The sequence below is a fragment of the Lolium rigidum genome, chromosome 2 (genome assembly GCF_022539505.1).
Source record: "Lolium rigidum isolate FL_2022 chromosome 2, APGP_CSIRO_Lrig_0.1, whole genome shotgun sequence".
NCBI lineage: Eukaryota > Viridiplantae > Streptophyta > Magnoliopsida > Poales > Poaceae > Lolium > Lolium rigidum.
Window position 1 is genome coordinate 30689005 of NC_061509.1, and position 27092 is coordinate 30716096.

At 47.0% G+C, this 27092-nt stretch overlaps 1 protein-coding gene across 1 annotated transcript; it reads left to right on the forward strand.

Moving 5' to 3' along the window:
- On the forward strand, nt 1–27092 carry LOC124686185. Its single transcript, XM_047220174.1, has 2 exons — nt 1–122; nt 25930–27092. The coding sequence occupies exons 1-2, from the start codon at nt 1–3 to the stop codon at nt 26963–26965; spliced, it is 1158 nt and encodes a 385-aa protein (XP_047076130.1). The 3' UTR covers nt 26966–27092.

The following is a 27092-nucleotide window of genomic DNA, read 5'->3' on the forward strand; positions in this document are numbered from 1 at the left end:
ATGCTCTGCCTCCGAAGCTCCATCCTCATTTCCCATCTCCTCTCGTCTGCCGCCTCCCCCATTTACCATCTCCACCGGCTCGTCTCCGCCGCCGCGCACCCCCTTCCCCCAAACCCTATGACGTGGGCATTACCCTTCGGGTAACTAGTATTGCTCTACCCTATACGGTCCAGATGGAGGCCCATGAAGGTACTCGAAGGCAAGATGGGCCACTAGGACGGTGCGGCGAAAGATTACTTGAAGTACAAGACACGGAAGAAGTCGAAGAAGGAAAGATTAGAGATAGATCTACTGTAAACCTACTCGTACTCGATTAGATCTCTCGGGACCTGGCCACCTATAAAAAGGCCAGGAGAGGGGCTATCGAGGGATAGAATCAATCTTAGCAATCTTAGCCTAGGTTACCCTAGCGATTAGCTATCTCGACGAGATCATAGCCGAACTATTCGGCACCCCATTGTAACCTGTTTTCATCATAATCAAGAACAGACAGGCAGGACGTAAGGGTTTTACCTCATCGAGGGCCCCGAACCTGGGTAAATTGCTTTCCCCGCTCGTCTGTAAACCGATGTCTCGTATCAGCTTGCAGGATTCCATCAACCCTAAGTCCCTATCGGAGGACATTGTCGAGGAACACCCCCGACAATTGGCGCCGTCTGTGGGAACCCTGCTGGCGCAAGATCAGTCATCGGCAGATCCGATCATGTCATCGACATCTTCATCGGCACCGCCATCACCAACTCTGGGAGGTCCGGTCCGATTCGGCTCCTACGATCCGCATAGCGATTCTTCTCGCTCAAACTTCTCGGATCTACAAGGAAACATGGAGATGACCATCGGCAGCGTCCACTACAACGTCAACGCGGAGGGAATTCTCCAGCTACTGGAATCGCCTACCTCTGGATCAATGAGTCCTAGCGCGTCATCATTACTCGATTTGTTGGCCGGCCTGACAGAATCGATGAGCTCGCCCGCGCCTTCGACTCCCCGTTCAGCGTCCTCAATGTCAGTAGGATCCGACGAACCCACATCCTCGGAATTAACCTCCTACTATTGCTCGAACTGCGACGCCAGGCACGGCTTGGGGTCAAGCGACACACCATTCATCTGCAATGCCCGATACTCGTCGGGAGAGGACAGTGTCGGCAGCATCGCCCGAAGAGTCACCCGGAGAACAGCACACCATCAGGTCTACGTCGCCAACAATACAGGAAATACAAGGCACGGAGGAGACGGAGACCGCACGCCTCGTTCCAGCAGGAGAGCGAGCTTCGAAAATAGCGCCAGCAATCGCGACAGCGACTATACCATCGCGGATGAGGAGTGAGCTGCGGCCAGGGCAGCCGTACTTAACAACACCCCGCTCCCCGCAGGAACCTCGGTTGGAACCCTAAACGCATACCGCTCTATACTAGAGAAAAACCGGGAGCACCTGTCGAGAGAGCAAGCTACCCTCGAGAGACGTCTATCTGCGGCAGAACGATCCAGCGAGCGACGGAGAGCTTCACAAGGAAGCGCTTCCCGAAGTGCTCTTGGGGCAGGAAAACATCGGTCAAGACTGTCCAGGCTCTCAGAAGATGACGCCAGAGAAATAACGTCGAATCTAACCAAGTCCTTCATAACCACGGACACCGCGGGCATGCCACGGCCGAAGAACGTTGCGGGAGCAACTGCTAATCTCGCTGCATACCTCATCAACCAACGCCCCGAAGGATCCATGGCACAGGCTCACCGTGGTGCCCTAGAAAGTCTCGCGATATTGGGAAACAATCTAGTTCCGCAGAAGGAGAAAACCACGGCGCAGGCCAGCGGTTCAAAACATCGGGCGAGAGATGCTCGGGATGAAATCACCTAGAGCCGGATTGATAAAGCAAGGCGACGACGCGCCGCCAGAAAGGACGACGACAGTGACTCCTCAGACGAGGATCAGGAGTACGATGGCGAACTAAGGGGAGCCGATTGTTTGAGTTAGAAAATCCGCGAGACGATGCCACCCAAAAAGTTCAAGCCTACTCCCACCGACGCTGCCAAGTATGATGGGCAGCAGGAACCAAGATCTTGGATAGATGATTACTCGCGGACCGTGATTACGCATAAAGGGAACCGGATAGCGGCAATGCGATGCTTGCAGCTCTACTTAAAGGACTCGGCGCGAGCCCGGTTAAGGGGACTGCCGAAGGGTTCCATCAAATCATGGGACGACCTAGTGGACGCCTTTGTTGCTAATTTCCGGGCAACATACAAAAGACCCGTCGGGATTGAGGAGTTACGCAACCGCGCCAGGCGAAGCGAAGGAGTCGATGCGCTCGTACATAGGGAGATTCACCAAACTCCTAAACGCCGCCGAAGATGTATCCGTAGACGAGCAATCGACGCTTTCAGCGATGGCGTCCGACGTGAAAGTTACATAGAAGAACTCGGACGCAAAAAGCCGAAAACCATTACCAAGCTGATGGAAATCGCCAACAGCTGGGCTGATGGCGAGGACAACGTGCGAAGACCATGCCAGCGCAGCGATGACGAAGATGACGACCAGCCAAAGCACGACTCGGGCAGCCGAAGGGATCGGCACAAAAGGAGGAAAAATCGCAATTACGACGACAACAATCTCGTAGCTCCAGGATACTCCGATCGACATGACGATCGGTATGATGAAAGAAGAGACGATCGACAGGATGGCAATCGGAACAACTCTGGAAACCGTGGCAATTATAAACCACGGCAGCAGAGGGCTCCCGAGCTACCCTATGCTGAGCAGATCAACGCCCCCTGTTACTTGCACTCATACGTCGACTCCAAGGACGGCAAAACGAAGTCAAGTCACCTTCTCAGGGATTGTCGACAGTTCCTTGACATGCATAAACTCATCCGACGAGTCGGGACGACAACGAACCGTTACCACCTCCACCTCCACCACAGCACCAAGTCCAGCAGGCCCAACCTCATCAACCCAACGAGGCGTTCCCGCCACCACGTGGGCAGATGAGTATGATCCACAAGACAGGTGTCTCAAGAAAAGAGATGAAGAAGCTCACCCGAGAAATTAATCTGGCCGAAAGCATCATGGCAAACATCCCTGAGTATGTCGAGTGGTCCTCTCAGAACATTACGTTCAGCCGAGCAGACCACCCGATGACCATACCAAAACCAGGACACGCTGCCCTAGTAGTTGAGGCACAGATAGGGGGATTCAAGATGAGCAAAGTCTTTATGGATGGTGGAAGCGGGTTAAACCTGATTTTCATCGACACAATCAAGAGCATGGGGATCACCATGGGAATGCTGGAAGAGACAGACACCTGCTTCCATGGGATTCTGCCAACTGAACCAGGTTACTCTCTTGGCAGAATTTACCTGAATGTCGTCTTCGGCAAAACCGACAATTTCAGGAAGGAAAAGATCGAGTTTGAAGTAGTGAACTGGGAGTCACAGTACCACGCTATACTCGGAAGACCAGCTTATGCCAAGTTCATGGCCGTGCCGCACTATGCATATCTCAAGCTGAAGATGCCTGGGAACAAAGGGACAAACATCACAGTCCATGGAAGTTTCTCACGCTCAGACAGTTGCGATCGCGACTTTCAGAGGATCGCTGCGAAGTTTGGGAGTAAACAAGAAATTACTAAGCCTCCACCCAAGCTGTTGCTGCGCGAAATTAAGGAAAAGAAGGACGACAGGGAAAGCAAAAAGAAGCCAGCCGACCTTGCCCTTAAAGCTTCGGCAGCAGAAGCTTCGGCAGCAGGAGCTTCGGCAGCAAAGGGTTCGGCAGTTGATGGCACAGAAGGCATAGAAAGCAGCAAGACGCTGGCAATCACAGCTCAAACCTCTGATGAAACCAGCAACGCTGCAGCTACCATTAACGTGGTGAAGAAGCCAGGAGAAGAGAAGAACCCCTTCCTTGATTGAGAAATTTGTCAGCCTTTATTTTCCTTTTTCCTCTTACTTTATACAGGGCCTTCCTTTTTTCGCCCTCTAGCCCTGTGCTTACTTTATTAATAAGAACTTAAGCTTCCATTGTTTGTTAAAGCATTGCAGTGATCACGAACTTCTAAGCCCCATCACTACATAAACGTAGTACAAGGATCGTGCTCCAAAAAGCCTCTACGAGTGCTAAAACGACGTTCACCTTTCCCTCTGCTACAGATGCCTCTACGAGTGCCGTAAATAGCAAGAGTTTGGAAATACACATACACAAGAACCCACGTTCGATATTTTACTTATGAAAATATCAAGGAACAACGGGCTCATCGGCAGAATCACTACACCCGAAATATTCGGGAGTGCCTGTCGAAACTTAAAACGGTTGAAAGCAAAGTTGCGCATACAACATGTTTAGCAAAACCTGCAACACGAGCTGATCACTCACATGATTTGCTAACCAACCAATATACATACATTTAAAAACGAGCAACTAAGATTTGCTCAAAGTCGAAACTTGCCAACGGCAATAACATGGTAAAAGTACATATACATGTATCTACCAAATAAAAGGGCGTCATTACATAATCCAAACACTTGGATAAAGTAGCCAGACTATTTATTTACAAGCAGACATTAAAACCCTGAAATCACCCCTGTGGAGTTCCTCTTTCCTCAGTGTGGTGACCCTGCATACCACTGCATGTTGTAGTATGCCAGTCGTTGATATAACATTCGCGAAGTACCAGTCTGCAAATATTACATCCCTCAGAGTAGTACAACAGAACATAGCAGGTCCATAACTCATACATACATTATTACAAACCAAAGGTACATATCATCCTGGAGCTCCTCTTGGGTCCTGAGAGGTTTACTCCTGGGTTCGAGGCTGAACCCAACTTAACTTACAATATAGAAGTCTCATTAGACTAAACATTTATTCTCTCGAGCAGCTAAGTATTAAGAGTTCGTGCTGCTCGGCTACTACTACTACTCGATATTTCTAGGCTTGGTCTCCTCCGGAAGCCTCCCCGGTCCCGTAGAATATGAGGTAGTCTACGCCTTCAATACCTCCAGAGAGGTCTGGTTCTTCATAGCCGATGATGTCGGCTCCTTCAGGGTTGTCGTTGTCCTCCTCCAGATGGTTCAGACGGTCTAAGCAGGGGATTTAAGAGTGGTATGAGTACGAGCGTACTCAACAAGTTCATATTAGGAAAGAGGTGTGTAATGCACTAACTACGGCACCAGACCAGAAAGTCTGATACCATGCAGGTTTTGATAACCATTTCTTCAAAAGGTTGTTTTTATTCAGAAGAACTATGTCCGTCAGCCTTCACCGGTTTACTAGAACTTCATGGAGTTCCTTTCCGGCAGCGTTCGCAGTTCCCAAATCCCGGAACAAGGAGTGACTGGTCACAATTCGTTACACTCTGCAGATGTGTGTTTCTTTACCCATAAGAGATCTTAACCTTGGTGCCAACCGGGCAGCTTTCCCGTCCACACTTCCTTTGGTGTGAGGCCCGGTATAAGGTCCTAGTCAATCATGTTCCTCCGCTACCTCGAACACCCACCCGTTGTTGCATGCCCCGACCCTGGGTCCACGCCGGTCCCATTATTCCCGTAGATTTCAAGGTGGACCCCGGCCACGACATCGGTCTTGGGCTCTACCATACACTCCTACGCCGGTAGGCTGCAACCCATCCTAGACCGCAATACCGTGGGGACTTAGGACTCCCCAGCCCTCACCGCTTGTTCCTTCGGGCGACAAGTGTACTACGGACTATGCCGTGGGGACTTAGGACTCCCCAGCCTCACCGCTTGCCCCCTTGGATTACAAGTGTACTATGGTAAAGCGCATCCGTTGATGAACGAGAGGTGGAAACACTTTTGACTACTCCGTCCCATTCCAGATCTTATGGTTAACACGGGTATTACGGCACAAGAATCACTGGACGACATTTGTTGTTTAATCCTAGATGGATATAAACCCTTGCAATGGAACCTCCACCTTATCAACACAATCCATGGTTCCATTGCCCACCACATAGTCATATTCATAGTTATGAAAAATAGTGGTTTTGTCTTTTTATGCAATAGTGATAAACATAGTACTTTGCAAGTAATTTGGTAAAAATACTCAAATGACATGAGCAAGCGATGAACTTGCCTGAATACTGCAAAGTTTTGCAGTTGGATGGTGTGGACTGACCCTTGTCCTCTGTCTCTGAAAAATAGCATCATTGTCCAATAAGGGCAATGGTTAAAGAAGCAATTATGCATGATTCAGTTTTTAGGGTTGTTTCCCCCCTCTCCCGGTGTTTATTATTTTTTGTAGAAGGTTAATACTAAGAATAATTTAGGGATACTCTGTTTAGGGTAAAATACAACCTTGAAATGTTGTCAAGGTGTTTTTTATAGTCCAAAGGTATTAATGGACTTATTTTCATTATTGAAAATAATATGTGTGATTTAAATGATTATTTAAATCATTAATTTAAGACTTATTTTTGACTGTCTTCAAAAATTCCTTTTGATATTTTATTCATGTAGAGAATTTTATGCTGATCAATTTTCATATTTTTAATTATTTTTTTGGAGCTATTAAACATTTACTATTAATTTTCAAAGTTTCAGCATTTTTTATAAATTTGTGAAATGGCACAATTGCCCCTGGGCCCACCTGTCAGTGGAGCCTAGCGGGTTTGGTTAGACCAGCTCGGGTCCAACCGACCCGAGCGGTCGCTCACACCTCACCTCCCCCGCGCCGGCTCGACGAACCCTAATCCCCCATCTCTCTGGCGATCCGCGTCGCCTCCGCCGTCGCCGCTCGATTCCGGCGAGTTCCGCCGGACTTGGCCCCCGCCATGGTGCGCAATCAATGCGCCCCACGACGGCGGTCATCATCATCCGCATCGATTTGACGCAGGCGACCTGCTGCGCTCATCCCCGACCCTCTCTGGTGCTAGGGTTACGGGATCTGCGCGATCCCGCTGCTCCCAAAGCTCCAGGCGGGATGGCGCCCCCGTGGCTTCGCAGCCGTGCTGCGGTTGGTGCCGTGGCGCCACCATGGCTTGGCTTGGCCTGGCACCGCCGCGCCCTGGCGTGTGCCGCCGTTGCCGCCATGGCTGTGGTTGCCATCTGCTCGCCCCGGGTACGTGTTCCATTCGTCTCTCTCTCTCTCTCTCTCTCTCTCTCTCTCTCTCTCTCTCTCTCTCTCTGTCTGTTCTACTTCCTCATCCTCTAGCTCAGGCCATGGCTTGTATCTCCATGTGGAGATGCTCGCCATGTCGCTGCTCTACTGCTGCATCTTGCTTGCTTGCGCCTGAGCTGCTGTGCTCTGCTGCTACGCCATGCTTGCCTGCTCATGATCTGCTGTGCACTGCTGCTGCGCCATGCTTGCACCACTTGCTTCATTCCAGCCCTGTGCCTCTGTTCTGGTTATTGTGCTTGCCAGAAGCTCAAGTGTATTCATGTTTGCTGGCTCATGAGCATCTTGTAATGCTCATGGACTGCTAAATTGCTACTGGTTATGCTACAATTTATGCAATTGCTTGCTTGTCGGCTCTAGTTGTTGCTATGGCTCATTTATATGTGTGTGTCATCCCTATATGTATTCCTAATTGGATTACTTGAGTAACTCTTGCTTGAGCAAGGTCAGTTATGTGTGCTATACATGTCTAGCTTGATCCAGTGGTACATCATGTATTTGATGTGCTTCTGGATACAATCATTTATTTGATTATCTGTGAAGCAACTGTTGATGAATTGGTGCTGTGTAAGATATGTGATTCATGGATTGATGTTAGGTTGGTTCTAGCATGTATTTGCATGCTCTGTTAGGCCCTGATGATTATATGATCATCAGTGCTTAGTGACTTTCTACTGTCCTATGGCTTGTGTTCCACTGGTGCTCTTCTTTGGCTTGTGCGGCACTCAAGCCTGTGCTGGTGCATGTTCTTGCTTACCCCACAGCACATGCTGTTGCTTGCAGTGATCATCTGGATCAGATGCAAGACTCCAGTGCTTGGTTACCTTGTGTATGTCATTCATTTGTGTAGCTTGTCATGATTTAATGGATAAATGATATGAACTGCTTGCAGTGATGAATCTTATGATTAATTTATTAGGGCTAGAGGGATGCCAACAATTGTTGGGGACCCTAGCCCACTCTGAACCCATCTGGGTGATGATGTATGTGCTGAGCTTGGTGGTTTGATTGTTTTGGTGGTTGAGGTGGCCTCAGCAGTCATTCTTGGCTGCTCAGGAAGCTCCCACCCCTGTTGGCTGGCTATGGCTTGGAGAATACATCACTGGACAATCCCTTGTTGGATTTCCAGTGAGCTTTACTGTTGACAAACAAGAAATAGGCACAGGTTGCCTATCTGTCTGATGGTTTTACTAGCTGTAGGTGCTAGGTGATTTGGGCTAGGCTAGCTGTGAATCCATCCTTTGCTGGATTTTCCTAGTTATGCCACTAATTTGACATAACTAGTGTTCCCTGGGATGATCTCCTATTGGCCTCTCCCCTCTTTGCTTGCACCAAATGGCTAGTAGCCAAGTGATGCATCAAATAGGGTTCTACCCTTCTGTGCTTCTGTGATGCATAGCATGCTTATATATGAGCAGGATATGATCTTGCTCATGCTATTTTGTGTATACCTCACTCCAGCTCCTAGATTTTGGGTGTTGGTTTAGAGGATTGCTTCTGGATGCTGTTTATGCTTGCCCTGCTCCTCCTGGCTAGTTGATGATGCTTGATCTATTTATGTGTATGGCTGGAACAAGTGGAACAGCAGTGAATGTTCTACTGTTCTAGCTGTGCTTGTGTTCTTGCTGTTCTTGGGACTTACCCTGTGAGGCTGCTGTCGATGCAATGGTTAGGGTTCACTGTTGGAGAGGCTTTTATATGGTTAACCTTTGCATCTCTGGTCGACAGCTCCTACTCCTTTCTTGGTGACTCACTCTGTGTGTGTGCTGCATGCACACAGCCTTGTGAGCACTCTGGCTGTGTGTGTGTGTGTGCAGATACTTGGTATCTGGCTTGGTCCTTGGCTGTGGCATGGATCTGCTCGGCAGAAACTTGAGCATATCCACTTCATCTCATTTATTTGCTGAACTGCCAAGTGGCTATGCCACTTGGCATAACATCTTCTTTGTTGTGATTGTGTGCAGGAACAAGTTGATGATCAAGATGAAGATGATCTAGTAGATTAGGATGTAGTTTATTTACTTGTAATTTCCTTTTTCTTTTATTATTTAAGTAATTTATGTAATGAGTTGTAATATTCATTTATTTTCTTATGGATATTGTAAAGACAATGTAATTTATGTGATGATCAATAAAGCTCAAGGTTTTCTCTAATGAGCTTTATTTATTAATTGTCTTGTTCAATATTGTTTATTATTTATTATTTATTTAATGAATTTCCTCACAATTGAATTATGAGATAATTATTTAATGTTTGAATTTGAAATTCAAATTCAACTTAGAGTTTGAATACAATCATGCAACTTAAGTTGTGATGCAACCTCTCCCCTCTCTTCTCAAAACCCTAATTTAGTTGAATGGAAAACAAGTTTGTCGCACTCTCGAAACCCTAACCCTGTAAGGTGACGAGAGAGAAACTTGTCCCCCTTCGATGCAGTTTTTGTTTAAAAGCGCGAAATTTCCCCAGAATTTACAATGCAATGCACATCCCTTTCTAAAATCTACCCCTCGATTGTCTCTAAACCTGGGACATTACAGCCTTTCCCCCTTAAAGAAAACTTCGTCCCGAAGTTGTGGTTGTAATACCTGAACAGTTCGGGGTATGTTTTCCTCAAGTCTTCTTCCTTTTCCCAGGTGGCTTCCCTCTCGGGGTGATGTTTCCATTGTATCTTGCAGTACTTTATAGCTTTATTCCTGAGTTGCTTCCAGCTTTCTTCGAGAATCTTCGCTGGCTTCTCGATGTATGTCAAATCTGGTTGTAACTCGAGCTCAGCATGTGATACTGGCTCATCTGGGGTCTTTAAGCATTTTCTGAGTTGTGATACATGGAATACATTGTGAACTTGAGCTAACCTTCCTGGTAGATCCAATTCAAAGGCTAAACCTCGGTTCTGACTCAGTATCTTGAAAGGTCCGATGTATCTAGGGCTCAACTTTCCCTTTACTCCGAATCTCTGAAGACCTTTCATCGGGCTCACCTTAAGATATACCATATCTCCCACTTGTGGCTCCCAAGTCCTTCTCTTTTGGTCTGCATAGCTCTTCTGTCGACTTTGGGCTATCTTCAGTCTATCTCTTATGATGTCAATGATGTGTTGCTTTTCCTTGACATAATCTGGGTTGAACTCTTTGCTTGATCCAGCTTCATACCAGCATATCGGTGATCTACACTTTCTTCCATATAGAGCTTCAAATGGTGCCATCTTGATGCTGCTTTGGTAACTATTATTGTATGAAAACTCTGCTAATGGCAAGTGTTCTTCCCATGATCCTCCGAAGTCTAGGACACAAGCCCTAAGCATGTCCTCTAATATCTGGTTTGTTCTCTCGGTTTGTCCACCCGTCTGAGGATGATAGGCGGTACTATAGTCCAACTCGGATCCTAAAGCTTCATGTAGTTGCTTCCAGAATGCTGATGTGAACACTGATCCTCGATCCGACACGATCTTCTTGGGCACTCCATGTTTACTCACGATCTCTTTGATGTAAAGATCGATGAGTTTCCATCCTTTATCTTGCTGATTTACCGCTAAGAAGTGTGCACTTTTCATCAACTGGTCCACGATTACCCATATCATGTCCTTCTTTTTATTAGTCATGGGTAGTCCGGTGATGAAATCCATTCCTATCTCCTCCCATTTCCATTCTGGAATGGGTAAAGGTTGTAACTTTCCTGCCGGACTCTGGTGTTCGGCCTTCACTCTTTGGCATGTATGGCATTCCGCCACATACTGTGCTATTTCTCTCTTCATGTTGTTCCACCAGAATAGCTCCTTTAGATCCATGTACATCTTTGTACTTCCCGGATGAATAGAGTATGGTGTTTGATGGGCTTCCCGGAGTATTACTTCCTTGATCTCTGCAATATCCGGAACACAAATCCTCTTCTGGAACCATAATGATCCCATCTCTCCACGGTGAAATTCTGATGGTCTTCCTTCGTCAATCCTCCTCATCTCCTCTACGATGAATGGATCATCTAATTGACCCATGATTATCTCATTCTTGAGGTTGACATTCATTTCATCGGCTACTTGCAAAGCGGATAGTCCTTCGTGAGCTTCTTTCTCCCAAAGTTGTATTTGGGCTTGACTTATTTCCTTCTTCAACTCCGGTGAAATTTCTGGTTCTGTTCCGCCAGTACTCTTCCTGCTCAAGGCATCTGCTACAACATTAGCCTTTCCTGGAGTATAATTGATGGTCAGATCATAGTCCTTGATCAATTCAAGCCATCTTTTCTGCCTCATATTAAGTTCCTTTTGAGTGAAAAAGTACTTGAGACTCTTATGATCAGTATAGAGCTCACATTTGGCTCCATAGAGAAAATGTCTCCAAGTCTTAAGGGCAAAAACAACTGCTGCTAACTCTAAATCATGGGTTGGATAGTTCACTTCATGAGGTCTGAGTTGCCTCGATCCATATGATATTACTTTCCGATCTTGCATGAGTACACATCCCAATCCATGTTTGGATGCATCGCAGTACACGGTGTAATCCTTGCCATCCTCGGGAACTGCTAACACCGGTGCTGTGGTGAGTTTCTCCTTTAGAGTCTGAAAACTCTTCTCACACTCATCAGACCACACGAAAGGTGTGTTCTTCCTTAGCAACTTGGTCATTGGCCCTGCTATCTTGGAGAATCCTTCAATGAATCTCCTATAATATCCTGCCATTCCCAAGAATCCTCGGATTTCCTTGACGTTCTTGGATGCTTCCCAGTCCAAAACTGAGGCTACTTTGCTTGGGTTTACTGCTATCCCATCCTTACTAATGACATGACCAAGAAATTCCACTTGATCTAGCCAAAACTCACACTTACTGAACTTGGCGTACAGTTGATGTTCCCTTAGTGTTTGCAACACTATCCTAAGGTGTTCAGCATGTTCTGCTTTGTCCTTGGAATAAATCAAGATATCATCGATGAATACGATGACAAACTTGTCAAGACATGGCATAAAGATCTTATTCATGAGATTCATGAATATTGCTGGGGCATTGGTTAGTCCAAAAGGTACTACGAGATACTCATGATGTCCGTACCTCGAAACAAAGGCTGTTTTCGAAACGTCTTCCTTCTTGATCTTTATCTGGTGATAACCGGATCTTAGATCAATCTTGGAAAAGACTCACGTGCCTCTAACTTGATCAAAAAGATCTTGGATTCTAGGAAGTGGGTACTTGTTCTTGATTGTAACATTGTTCAGATTCCTGTAGTCTCCGCACATCCGTCGACCTCCATCTCTTTTATCCACAAAAATCACAGGTGATCCCCATGGTGAGATACTCTCCTGTATGAATCCTTTCTGTTCCAGGTCATCCAATTGTTCCTTGAGTTCTTTCAACTCCCTTGGCCCCATCTTGTATGGTGCTTTAGCAATGGGTGCTGTTCCTGGAATTATGTCGATAGTAAATTCTATCTCCCTATCTGGTGGCATTCCAGGTAATTCCTTAGGAAATACATCTTGGAATTCATTGACAACTGGAATGTCCTCCAGTTTCACCTCCTTCATACTGTTCAACTTCAACTCCACTTCAATCTAAGTATGCTTATCTCCTTGGTAAATGATTCTATCTCCACCTGGGCTTTTCAAAGATACTGTCTTATGGGTACAATCTATAAGTGCGCCATTTTCTTCTAACCAGTTCATACCAAGAATGACATCAATGTCCTTCATCGGTAAAATGAACAGGTCTGCGTCAAACGCACACTTATTGATCATGATGACTTGTCCAGGTTTAGTGTGGGTTACTAATATCGTTCCCCCCGCAGAAAGTATGGTTATTGGTTTATCTAGTTTATTGCATCTAATCCCATGTTTGATGATGAATTGCTGGGAAATGAATGATGTAGTTGCACCAGTATCAAAAAGTACTTTGCCAGGATGAGTGAGTATCTGAAGCGTACCTATCACTGCTTGATCGGAGTTCACCACCTCCTCCAAGCTGGTGCAGTTTAACTTGCCGAAGGGTTTCTTGTTCTTCCAACCCCCTCCGGTATTTCCTCCTCGGCTTCCTCCTCCTCCTGACTGGCCTCCTCCGGTATTCCTCTTGGGGCAGTCTTTCAGCATATGCCCCTCCTTGCGACAACCAAAGCATATGATCCTTGGCTTCTTACAATCCTTGGCAAAATGTCCTGTGAGTCCACAGCTTCGACAAATTATTTGATTTGCAGTCTGGAATGCTTGGTTCTTCCTACTACCGTAGTAGTTGCTGTTGTTGTTGTTGTTGTTGTTGTTGTTGTTGTTGTTGTTGTTGTTGTTGTTGTTGTTGTTGTTGTTGTTGTTGTTGTTGTATCTTGGCTTGAAACTCAAGCTGGTATTGGGCTTGTTGCTGACAAACCTTTTAGGCTCATATTTGGCCTTCTTCCTCTTCTCCTCCTGCAGTTGCTTGAAGTCATCTTCCAGGGTGATGGCTGCATCCACCAATTCCTGGAACTCAGTTGCTCTCATCATTCTGAGCTGTACTTTAAACTGGGGACTTAATCCCCGCAAGAACCTCTTCTTCTTTTTGTCCTCGGTATTAACCTCCTCAACGGCATACCGAGACAACTTCGAGAATTCCCTGACATATGTCAGGATAGTATTGTCCTTCTGCTCAAGACTCTCAAATTCACGACGCTTCAACTCCACAATACTTTCAGGAACATTGGATTCCCTGAACTTCCTTTTGAACTCTTCCCATGTGAATACTTTTTCGGCCGGGTATACGGCTACTATATTATCCCACCAAGATGCGGCTGGTCCACATAGCAAGTGTGTTGCATACCGGACCTTCTCCAAGTCATTGCATCCAACTGTATTGAGCTTACGCTCAGTATCCATAAGCCAGTATTCCGCGTCCATTGGCTCGGGCGCGTATGCAAAAGATATTGGCTTTGTGTTCTGGAAGTCTGCTAAAGTGACTCCCTGATTCTCATGTCTCTCAACTCTGTTCTGTTGCAGCAGTTCCTGGAAGAATCTATTCTGCTGTTCCAGCGTCACACGCTGTCTTTCTTCCATCATCTGCATGTACTGGACAAAGTTCTGCTGCGTCATAGGTGGTGGTGGTGGTGGAAACTGATTCCTGGCTGCTTCATCGGCTTCAGCCTTCTGTCTGGCCTCGCGCTCGATGCGCTGCTCTTCACTCTCCTCACTCGGCGCTCCCGACATATCCCCCTAGTTCTGCAACACAAAGTGGTACTCATAGTTACTCCATGCGCAAGTTTTCTGAGCTCAACTTTGTGCACAGAACTATTCACGCAATGGAAATCAAGAAGCAAATGCAAATCATACAAAACATATACCCTGTATATACATACATAAGTGGTCTTATTACAATACTCAGTAGCGATGTGAGTATGCAAACTCACTTATTAAAGTATATGTACAAATTTATACAAGTATTACATACTACAATACATGTGGTACAACTGTATTGTAGTCTCGCCTCCCATGATGGTCTCTAGTCGTGATTCACTCCCGATACATCCCAGGCTTCCATCCGGTCGAACGTGAAGTCCTCCTGACAGAATCTGGAACATAGGGTCTTCCCGTAGGCTTGTAGTCGGAATCGGATGATGTTCCGAGGGCAAAATCTTTGTTCATGAACTAGTCATTCAGTGCGTCATAGTCCACCCATCGGGTGTACTCCCCGGTGACTCCGCCAAAGGTATTCCCACCTTCAGTATCAGACTCAATCAGCATCGGATACCCCTCAATATCACCTCTTTCATACTGATCGTTCTGAAACTGGGTTGTGGCATCATCATTCATCTCAGGATTATACCTAACCGAATCACTAGGGTTTCCAGTATCTTCTCCCCAACGCCAACCTGTTGAGTTTTCTATAGGAGTCACGGAATGCTGATGGTTTCCGGATTCCTCGCCACCTTCATAACCTCCATAGGAGTTATTAGGAAAATACCTAGGAGTAATAGGTGTGGTTTGCTCGTTCGGATGGTCAATGCTAATGTAATCACCAGCTGAGTAAACTGGTGTATGCTCCACTCCCTCTATGGGTTCCTTTCCTTTTGTCTCCTCCTTGGGCTCGGTGAACTCTTCTAGCATTGTATCAATTGCTCCCGTCAAATGACGGTTCAACTGAAACAACAATGATAGTAAGTTACGGCTATTGTCCATGTATTTTGCCGCTTCAAGCTGGTTTGCGTTTGGCGTATTTAAAATGGTTCAGCATGGGATCATCCTCTTCCTCCAAGTGAGGAATGTGGGTGAATTCGGAACCCATAAGCTCTTTCGTCTTATGTTCCCGGATATCGGTTATGGCTCTCATAACAGCTATATGGTAGGCTGTGTTGATGGTTCTGGCTTCTCCTGCTGGCATAACTACGCTCATTCCCAAAGATTCGGGAAGTCGTAGCCCTACTCTACACTTTGCCAATACTGGTCCATCATAGTACCAATATTTCATCACTTGAATTTGGGGATCGCACCCAAATTCAAGTAACATGGCACGTAGAATGTCTGCAAGTCCTCCGTCGTATTCACTCAAGTTTGAAGTCTTCACTTTCACATTACGTCCCGGGCGTGAACTTGCCATTGTTGGCTGTAGAAATAGAAAGAATATAAGATTAGTAATAATGCATCATAATAGAGATAATAAAGAATTATCGCACTAAAACATATGATTGTTGTATTCTCAATTGAATATACACCATATTTTTAGAGAATTCTTTACTAGTCCTATTTGACTCCTAACGTTTTCGTCCCATTTACTAGGTTCCAACCTAAGGTCAAAGCTTTTGCTCTGATACCAACTGTGGGGACCCTGCATACCACTGCATGTTGTAGTATGCCAGTCGTTGATATAACATTCGCGAAGTACCAGTCCGCAAATATTACATCCCTCAGAGTAGTACAACAGAACATAGCAGGTCCATAACTCATACATACATTATTACAAACCAAAGGTACATATCATCCTGGAGCTCCTCTTGGGTCCTGAGAGGTTTACTCCTGGGTTCGAGGCGAACCCAACTTAACTTACAATATAGAAGTTTCATTAGACTAAACATTTATTCTCTCGAGCAGCTAAGTATTAAGAGTTCGTGCTGCTCGGCTACTACTACTACTCGATATTTCTAGGCTTGGTCTCCTCCGGAAGCCTCCCCGGTTCCGTAGACTATGAGGTAGTCTACGCCTTCAATACCTCCCGGAGAGGTACTGGTTCTTCATAGCCGATGATGTCGGCTCCTTCGAGGTTGTCGTTGTCCTCCTCCGGATGGTTCGGACGGTCTAGCGGTGGATTTAAGAGTGGTATGAGTACGAGCGTACTCAACAAGTTCATATTAGGAAAGAGGTGTGTAATGCACTAACTACGGCACCAGACTAGAAAGTCTGATACCATGCAGGTTTTGATAACCATTTCTTCAAAAGATTGTTTTTATTCAGAAGAACTATGTCCATCAGCCTTCACCGGTTTACTAGAACTTCATGGAGTTCCTTTCCGGCAGCGTTCGCAGTTCCCAAATCCCGGAACAAGGAGTGACTGGTCACAATTCGTTACACTCTGCAGAGGTGTGTTTCTTTACCCATAAGAGATCTTAACCTTGGTGCCAACCGGGCAGCTTTCCCGTCCACACTTCCTTTGGTGTGAGGCCCGGTATAAGGTCCTAGTCAATCATGTTCCTCCGCTACCTCGAACACCCACCCGTTGTTGCATGCCCCGACCCTGGGTCCACGCCGGTCCCATTATTCCTGTAGATTTCAAGGTGGACCCCGGCCACGACATCAGTGCTGGGCTCTACCATACACTCCTACGCCAGTAGCTGCAACCCATCCTAGACCGCAATACCGTGGGGACTTAGGACTCCCCAGCCTCACCGCTTGTTCCTTCGGGCGACAAGTGTACTACGGATTATGCCGTGGGGACTTAGGACTCCCCAGCCTCACCGCTTGCCCCCTTGGATTACAAGTGTACTACGGTAAAGCGCATCCGTTGATGAACGAGAGGTGGAAACACTTTTGACTACTCCGTCCCATTCCATATCTTATGGTTAACACGGGTATTACGGCACAAGAATCACTGGACGACATTTGTTGTTTAATCCTAGATGGATATAAACCCTTGCAATGGAACCTCCACCTTATCAACACAATCCATGGTTCCATTGCCCACCACATAGTCATATTCATAGTTATGAAAAATAGTGGTTTTGTCTTTTTATGCAATAGTGATAAACATAGTACTTTGCAAGTAATTTGGTAAAAATACTCAAATGACATGAGCAAGCGATGAAATTGCCTGAATACTGCAAAGTTTTGCAGTTGGATGGTGTGGACTGAACCTTGTCCTCTGTCTCTGAAAAATAGCATCATTGTCCAATAAGGGCAATGGTTAAAGAAGCAATTATGCATGATTCGGCTTTTTAGGGTTGTTTCCCCCTCTCCGTGTTTATTATTTTTTGTAGAAGGTTAATACTAAGAATAATTTAGGGATACTCTGTTTAGGGTAAAATACAACCTTGAAATGTTGTCAAGGTGTTTTTTATAGTCCAAAGGTATTAATGGACTTATTTTCATTATTGAAAATAATATGTGTGATTTAAATGATTATTTAAATCATTAATTTAAGACTTATTTTTGACTGTCTTCAAAAATTCCTTTTGATATTTTATTCATGTAGAGAATTTTATGCTGATCAATTTTCATATTTTTAATTATTTTTTTGGAGCTATTAAACATTTACTATTAATTTTCAAAGTTTCAGCATTTTTTATGAATTTGTGAAATGGCACAATTGCCCCTGGGCCCACCTGTCAGTGGAGCCCAGCGGGTTTGGTTAGACCAGCTCGGGTCCAACCGACCCGAGCGGTCGCTCACACCTCACCTCCCCCGCGCCGGCTCGACGAACCCTAATCCCCCATCTCTCTGGCGATCCGCGTCGCCTCCGCCGTCGCCGCTCGATTCCGGCGAGCTCCGCCGGACTTGGCCCCCGCCATGGTGCGCAATCAACGCGCCCCACGACGGCGGTCATCATCATCCGCATCGATTTGACGCAGGCGACCTGCTGCGCTCATCCCCGACCTTCTCTGGTGCTAGGGTTACGGGATCTGCGCGATCCCGCTGCTCCCAAAGCTCCAGGCGGGATGGCGCCCCCGTGGCTTCGCAGCCGTGCTACGGTTGGTGCCGTGGCGCCGCCATGGCTTGGCTTGGCCTGGCGCCGCCGCGCCCTGGCGTGTGCCGCCGTGGCCGCCATGGCTGTGGTTGCCATCTGCTCGCCCCGGGTACGTGTTCCATTCGTCTCTCTCTCTCTCTCTCTCTCTCTCTCTCTGTCTGTTCTACTTCCTCATCCTCTAGCTCAGGCCATGGCTTGTATCTCCATGTGGAGATGCTCGCCATGTCGCTGCTCTACTGCTGCATCTTGCTTGCTTGCGCCTGAGCTGCTGTGCTCTACTGCTACGCCATGCTTGCCTGCTCATGATCCGTCGTGCGGCTGTCGCTCGCGCCATGCTTGCACCACTTGCTTCATTCCAGCCCCGTGCCTCGTTGCGGTTATTGTGCTTGCCAGAAGCTCAAGTGTATTCATGTTTGCTGGCTCATGAGCATCTTGTAATGCTCATGGACTGCTAAATTGCTACTGGTTATGCTACAATTTATGCAATTGCTTGCTTGCTGGCTCTAGTTGTTGCTATGGCTCATTTATATGTGTGTGTCATCCCTATATGTATTCCTAATTGGATTACTTGAGTAACTCTTGCTTGAGCAAGGTCAGTTATGTGTGCTATACATGTCTAGCTTGATCCAGTGGTACATCATGTATTTGATGTGCTTCTCGATACAATCATTTATTTGATTATCTGTGAAGCAACTGTTGATGAATTGGTGCTGTGTAAGATATGTGATTCATGGATTGATGTTAGGTTGGTTCTAGCATGTATTTGCATGCTCTGTTAGGCCCTGATGATTATATGATCATCAGTCCTTAGTGACTTTCTACTGTCCTATGGCTTGTGTTCCACTGGTGCTCTTCTTTGGCTTGTGTGGCACTCAAGCCTGTGCTGGTGCATGTTCTTGCTTACCCCACAGCACATGCTGTTGCTTGCAGTGATCATCTGGATCAGATGCAAGACTCCAGTGCTTGGTTACCTTGTGTATGTCATTCATTTGTGTAGCTTGTCATGATTTAATGGATAAATGATATGAACTGCTTGCGGTGATGAATCTTATGATTAATTTATTAGGGCTAGAGGGATGCCAACAATTGTTGGGGACCCTAGCCCACTCTGAACCCATACGGGTGATGATGTATGTGCTTGAGCTTGGTGGTTTGATTGTTTTGGTGGTTGAGGTGGCCTCGGCAGTCATTCTTGGTCTGCTCGGGAAGCTCCCACCCCTGTTGGCTGGCTATGGCTTGGAGAATACATCACTGGACAATCCCTTGTTGGATTTCCGATGAGCTTTACTTGTTGACAAACAAGAAATAGGCACGAGTTGCCTATCACGTCCGATGGTTTTACTAGCTGTAGGTGCTAGGTGATTTGGGCTAGGCTAGCTGTGAATCCATCCTTTGCTGGATTTCCCTAGTTATGCCACTAATTTGACATAACTAGTGTTCCCTGGGATGATCTCCTATTGGCCTCTCCCCTCTTTGCTTGCACCAAATGGCTAGTAGCCAAGTGATGCATCAAATAGGGTTCTACCCTTCTGTGCTACGTGATGCATAGCATGCTTATATATGAGCAGGATATGATCTTGCTCATGCTATTTTGTGTATACCTCACTCCAGCTCCTAGATTTTGGGTGTTGGTGTAGAGGATTGCTTCTGGATGCTGTTTATGCTTGCCCTGCTCCTCCTAGCTAGTTGATGATGCTTGATCTATTTATGTGTATGGCTGGAACAAGTGGAACAACAGTGAATGTTCTACTGTTCTAGCTGTGCTTGTGTTCTTGCTGTTCTTGGGACTTACCCTGTGAGGCTGCTGTCGATGCAATGGTTAGGGTTCACTGTTGGAGAGGCTTTTATATGGTTAACCTTTGCATCTCTGGTTGACAGCTCCTACTCCTTTCTTGGTGACTCACTCTGTGTGTGTGCTGCATGCACACAGCCTTGTGAGCACTCTGGCTGTGTGTGTGTGTGCAGATACTTGGTATCTGGCTTGGTCCTTGGCTGTGGCATGGATCTGCTCGGCAGAAACTTGAGCATATCCACTTCATCTCATTTATTTGCTGAACTGCCAAGTGGCATAGCCACTTGGCATAACATCTTCTTTGTTGTGATTGTGTGCAGGAACAAGTTGATGATCAAGATGAAGATGATCTAGTAGATTAGGATGTAGTTTATTTACTTGTAATTTCCTTTTTCTTTTATTATTTAAGTAATTTATGTAATGAGTTGTAATATTCATTTATTTTCTTATGGATATTGTAAAGACAATGTAATTTATGTGATGATCAATAAAGCTCAAGGTTTTCTCTAATGAGCTTTATTTATTAATTGTCTTGTTCAATATTGTTTATTATTTATTATTTATTTAATGAATTTCCTCACAATTGAATTATGAGATAATTATTTAATGTTTGAATTTGAAATTCAAATTCAACTTAGGTTTGAATACAATCATGCAACTTAAGTTGTGATGCAACCTCTCCCATCTCTTCTCAAAACCCTAATTTAGTTGAATGGAAAACAAGTTTGTCGCACTCTCGAAACCCTAACCCTGTAAGGTGACGAGAGAGAAACTTGTCCCCCTTCGATGCAGTTTTTGTTTAAAAGCGCGAAATTTCCCCAGAATTTACAATGCAATGCACATCCCTTTCTAAAATCTACCCCTCGATTGTCTCTAAACCTGGGACATTACACTCAGGTACCCTTGAGTCCTTCTCGAGTCTGTCGACAATTATGCTGGCGGACAACAATACCTTCGATACAGTGCCTCCAAGTCTCCAGTAACGTTGGCAATCGACAGCAAACCTGCCGAAGGATAACGGGCAAGTACAAGGGCAAGTGTAAACCTGGCTCTTGCAAAAACTTGCGTGCGCACCAAGTCTCGGATCTTCTTGGCGTTACCGAACTCGGACATCAATGCAAGGAGCGTGGGGGGAACTGCGTTCAGAGGAAACATCGTTTTCCAAACCACCCTCATGGCCTTGTAGCACTTTTCAAAGAAGTGGTGGACCTGCTGAACTCGATCCTGAAATTGTGCGACAGTCGAAGCCTTCGAGTGCTCCCGCCAGAAAATCTCTTCGGCTGAGGACAGCTGGGTTAACGCATGCACACGCTCGTAAATCCGTTTGTTTTCTTCCGCACGGTTTAGAGCTATGACTGGCAAAGGAATAAGCAAAGGATCAGATAAGGCGTTGTCATCAAAATGGCGCAGGGATCAAGGAACTTACAGTTCAAACTGTCGGTAGCTTTATGCAGCTCAGTAAGAGCGTATCGCTCCACGTTGGCTGCAATTTCACTCTTCTTGTTGACAATAGCAGCTAAGGCGTAAGTGTCGCGCAGATCCTTTTCCATCTGGGCGATCCGATCCTTCATCCACTGGATCCGATCACTTTCGGGAAGGACCCCCGAGGAATCGTCGACAAACGAAGGCACCGGGAAAACCTGCAGGAAACAACGTTAAAAAGGGTGACGGATATAGTCAAATTGAGCATCCAACGCAACTCCCATCGGGAGAAGTACAAGTAATCCCCATCAGGAGAAGTGCAAGAAAAAGAAGTTATGATAAAAGTGTGCCAGCAACATTGCCAGCACAAAGTTCATTACAAACATACGGTTTCGCAACAGAATAATGTTTCACATCAGCCTGAGGTTAAAATTACAACAATCAAGGAGCTTGGGTCTGAGCAGATAGGCTGGGGCCAGCCGATGTCTTTTCTGACAAAACTAGTGCGAGGAGCTGGCGAGCACAAGTACGGGCAGACGCTGTAAAAGCACTCAAGTCAACAGATCGCCCATCTTTTTCTTTCGGCAGCTCCTTAGTCATTTCTTCAATGTCAGCCTTAAAGCCGTAACCCATCATAAGTTGGAAGGCAAGGAGGGCACCATAGGTACGCGAGGTACGTTTGAATACCTCAATAGTTTCCTTGGTGTCAACCGCGAAGGCATCAATCAGTTGCCCCAGAGTCTTCTCCTGCTTAACCTTGGGGAAAATCATCGAGTGCATCCGCGCCAAGGCACCCTTTCCCTTGTTAAGAAGCTCCCGGGTAAGCTGGTGGGAGGCGACAGCCATCGACACACCGTTTGCCGGGGAGTTATTTGGAACGCTGTCCAAGGCAGTGGCAGGGATACTGGCGGCCTCTGCAAGAAAGCGAATTGGAGAAAATCATTGATAGATCCATAAGAATAATAATCGACAAGAGATGTATGGAAGAAGCTTACCAAGCAAAGCCAAAGCAGACTGACGAAGGAGATCATCCTTTTCTGCCGACTGAGCTTCCTCCTCCTTCAGCTTCTCTTTCAGCTTGTTCAGCTCCTCTTTCAGGGAGTCGACCTCCTGGCGAGCTATGGCAGCCTTTTTGATGGCGCCGTCTAACTTTGAAGAAGTAGATTTAGCCTCCTCCTGCAACCGAACTTTGTCTGCCTCCAGAGAAGTAAATTGAGAGGCGAAGGCTTCTAGAGAGGATATACACCTCTCAGATCCTTAAAAAAGAGAAATGTTTTACAACAATCATTAGGCAAAACACGCCCCAGAAGATTCATGCTACATTCGACAAGAACTTACAGAAAGGGGAGCTGTGGCAGCAGCAAGAGCATCTTTCCCTTTGGAAAGGGAGGAAGCAGTCGATGCTTGAACTGCGGGAGCTGCTTTAGGAACCGACGCTTCGGAAGCCACGGCAGCCGGAGAAGCAGCATCGGATCTGACCCTCTTAGGCGGAGGTTCAACGAAGGCTTCGTCACTACAAGAAGGATTTTGATCAACCAAAGTTATAAAGAAAATGCGGGAAAACAAAGGAGCAGAGTATAGTAAAACACTTACATGTCAAGAAGATCATCTTCATCGGCAAAGCCGCCGATTGATCTCTTCTTGAGCGGAGCCCTGATTTCCTCCGCGGCTGCATTAACAAAGGCATCATGATCAGCGTCATCATCACGCACTGATCCCTCTGTGTTGTAAGTGTCATCGGCTGATGAAGGGAGACTGGTATGAACAGTTTCTGAGTCTATAGGATCATCGTGACCACTTTTCGGGCTTGTATGTTCGATAGTATGGAAATCAACAGGGTCTGAAGAGCCTCTTCCTTCGGAAACATTGGCTGGCGAGTTGTGCAAGTCCCCGGAAGCTACAAGAGTCTGTCGAAGGAAAGGCAGATGAGAATAGCAGTAATTATGACGACTAAGTAAATAGTAGCATGATAAGAATTTGAGAAGGGAAGTTACGTCTGGCGGTGGATGTTCGGCATCAAGAGGAGTATACGAAGACACCAATGGGATCAAATCTTCTTGGCTAAAGGAAGTGAGGCGACGGACTTCATCGAGCAGTTCCTTTTCCGACAATTCGGCAGCATTAATTCTGGTCTCATCTTTCGGGCCTGAGTACAACCACATTGGGCTAACTCTGGCCATGACTGGTTGGACTCGACGTTTCAGGAACACCGCTGCTATCTCTGTGCCGACCATGGTTTGGCCATCGGCTTCCTTGATCCGAAGAAATCTGTCAAATAATTCATCGGCTGCAACTTTTTCATCGGGAGATAGAATATTCTTCCAGGAATTCTTAGGCTTGGCTTCGAGGACATCGACAAAGCAAGGAAGCTGAGATTCGAGTGACGAGGTGTCCTTGAGGTAAAACCACTTCAATCTCCACCCTTGCACGGACTCCCTCATTGGAAAATTAAAGTAGTTTACATCCGAACGAGCTACAAATCCCACTCCTCCGGTGACAAAAGATCTGTTGCTACTGCTGTATCTCTTCACATAGAAGATCTTTTTCCACAACCCAAAATGAGGCTCAACGCCCAGATATGCTTCGCAGAGGGTGATAAACACAGCAACGTGGAGGATTGAGTTGGGAGTGAGTTGCCATAGTTGGATTTCGTAAGTTCGCAAGAGATGGAGGAGGAATTCGTGGACGGGGAGCGAAAGGCCTCGGTATAAGAACGACAGGAACATCACAGTAAAACCGGCAGGGGGATTAGGTCGAGAAATCGCACCTGGAAAGATCACATTCCCTTCATCGGAGGAGATCAATCCCAGGCTTCGGGATCTCTTCTCGTCACGCTTGGTGACGGTTGAAGCTGTCCAGTCTCCGGGCCTGGCTGCTGAGCTCGGTGGCGCCGGCGGAGCCGGAGCTGGGGGAGGAGCGCCTGGGGCGCCCTCCTTCGAAAGAATCGAGAAAGATTTGGCGGCAGCACCACCACTCGTGGAGCTGGCGGCGGCGCTAGGGTTCTTCTTCTTCACCATTGCGAGATTTGGGAGAAACCGGAAGGCAGTGGTGGCGGCGCGAGCAGTTGTGAATGGGAGAAGAGGAAGAACAGCGAAGGGATGAATGAAGGAGAAGATTAGGGATTTCTATCTCTTGGGAAACTTAAGGAAGGCCTTGTATTGTAAATGGGCCTTTTTCTCCAGTTAATGGTTGCGGAAATCGAGGAGGTGCCTCGCTAACCGTGTAGAGAGAAGCAGGGATTGCTCGAAAACAGGGCTGGTAGGTTGCGTCTTATCAGTCAAAATCAAGGGACAGAAAACGTAATCAATGACGTCATGAGGAATGATTGCATACGAAGAGATAAGAAAGTATCGGGTGATCAACTTGAGCCTATGCACGGATTGCGAGCATCCGCACCTAGGCTCGGGGGCTACTCCCATAGGGAGCGCTGGCGCGCACCCGATAGAAAAAAGACTCGAAGGAAAAATTTGACTCAAGTCTGCACCCGGACGTAAGCGCCCGTGCCCAGACTCGGGGGCTACTCCCATCGGGAGCGCTGGACGCGCACCCGACAAAACTTTTTTCGCACTCCAGGATCATGCCCGGGGACTTGATTCTGTGTAGGGTAACGTTGTTTTGCCATCGGCAGTTAACCAACAAAAGTTGGGCACGTTATTCGTTATCCCTTGCGTAAAGAAAATATATCGGATGGTCTACAAAGACTTGCAGGAAAAACTTCGGCAGAAGAAGATGTTCGAGTGGACAACTTGAGTCTACGCACGGATTGCCAGCATCCGTACCTAGACTCGGGGGCTACTCCCATCGGGAGCGCTGACGCGCACCCGATAGAAAACAGAAGGAAAGCAAGAATGATCAAGGAGAAGGACTTCGGAAGAAGATATGCTTCAGTCTCTACCCGAACTATGTTCGGCTAGACACTCGGGGGCTACTGACGTGGGCATTACCCTTCGGGTAACCAGTATTGCTCTACCCTATACGGTCCAGATGGAGGCCCATGAAGGTACTCGAAGGCAAGATGGGCCACTAGGACGGTGCGGCGAAAGATTACTTGAAGTACAAGACACGGAAGAAGTCGAAGAAGGAAAGATTAGAGATAGATCTACTGTAAACCTACTCGTACTCGATTAGATCTCTCGGGACCTGGCACCTATAAAAAGGCCAGGAGAGGGGCTATCGAGGGATAAAATCAATCTTAGCGATCTTAGCCAACAGAAGCTCAGAACTAGGTTACCCTAGCGATTAGCTATCTCGACGAGATCATAGCTGAACTATTCGGCACCCCATTGTAACCTGTTTTCATCATAATCAAGAACAGACAGGCAGGACGTAAGGGTTTTACCTCATCGAGGGCCCCGAACCTGGGTAAATTGCTTTCCCCGCTCGTCTGTAAACCGATGTCTCGTATCAGCTTGCAGGATTCCATCAACCCTAAGTCCCTATCGGAGGACATTGTCGAGAAACACCCCCGACACCCTAGCTTCGCTTTCCAGGAGTACCTCGTCGACAGGTGCGGCCTCACCCAAGCGCAAGCCCTCAAGGCCTCCACCAAGCTCTCCCACCTCAAGTCCCCCGCCAAGCCCGACGCCGTCCTCGCTTTCCTCGCCGGCCTCGGCCTCTCCAGCGCCGACGTCGCCGCCCTCGTCGCCAGGGACCCCAGGTTCCTCTGCACTGGCGTGGACAAGATCCTGGCCCCCAACGTCGCGGGGCTCATGGCTCTGGGCCTATCGCGTTCCGAGGTCGCCCGCCTCGTCCCGCTCGCCACCCCCAAGTTCCGCTGTAGATCCATCGTCTCAAAGCTGCATTACTACCTGCCTCTGTTCGGGTCCGCGGAGAATCTCCTCCGGGTGCTCAAGTACTCCGACTACCTCCTTGACGGCGACCTCGATAGGATGGTCAAGCCTAACGTCGCGTTCCTGCGAGAGTGCGGGATAGATGCTGTTGGTATTTCCAAGCTATGCCTCACTGCGCCACGGATACTTGGCACCAAACCGGAACACATCCGGGCGATGGCGGCGCTTGCCGAAGCTATAGGTGTGCCCTGTGGCTCCGGGATGTTCAGGCTAGCGCTGCAGGCTGTAGCATTCTCCAGCCAGGAGAAGATTGCGGTCCGCGTGGAGTGCTTGAAGAACACATTCGGGTGGTCAGATGCTGAGGTGGGCATTGCTGTTTGTAAGTTTCCAATGTTGCTGAAAATGTCCAAGGACAACCTGCAGAGCAAATCAGAGTTTCTTCTCTCTGAGGTGGAGTTGGAACCGGCGTACATTGCTCATCGGCCGTCAATGCTTGGTCTTAGCCTGGAGGGCCGGCTCAGGCCGCGGTACTACATTGTCAAGTATCTTAAGGAAAATGGATTGGTCAAGTGCAACCGAGACTACTATAGTACATTAATATTCAGCGAGAAGGCATTTGTGGACAAGTTCATATGCCCTCACAAGGAAGCTGCGCCATACCTCTCTGGAGACTATGCAGCAGCATGCAGAGGGGAAATACCGACTAGATACAGATCTTCATGAACCAAGAACGGACTATGAAAGTTGGTAACGGGGAATGGCGCAACAAGATTTAGATCTGTGCTGTAAGCTGGCAATTCATGTTTCATTGTTCTTCGCCTGGCAATGTGTTGGCTGTCCTCTATTGTAT

What these genes read in the sequence shown, in the direction of transcription:
- LOC124686185 (XM_047220174.1), top strand. Translation starts at nt 1, where the DNA reads ATGCTCTGCCTCCGAAGCTCCATCCTCATTTCCCATCTCCTCTCGTCT. An exon ending in CTTCCCCCAAACCCTATGAC is followed by an intron (nt 123 to 25,929) that starts GTGGGCATTACC and finishes CCGACACCCTAG; the next exon opens with CTTCGCTTTCCAGGAGTACC.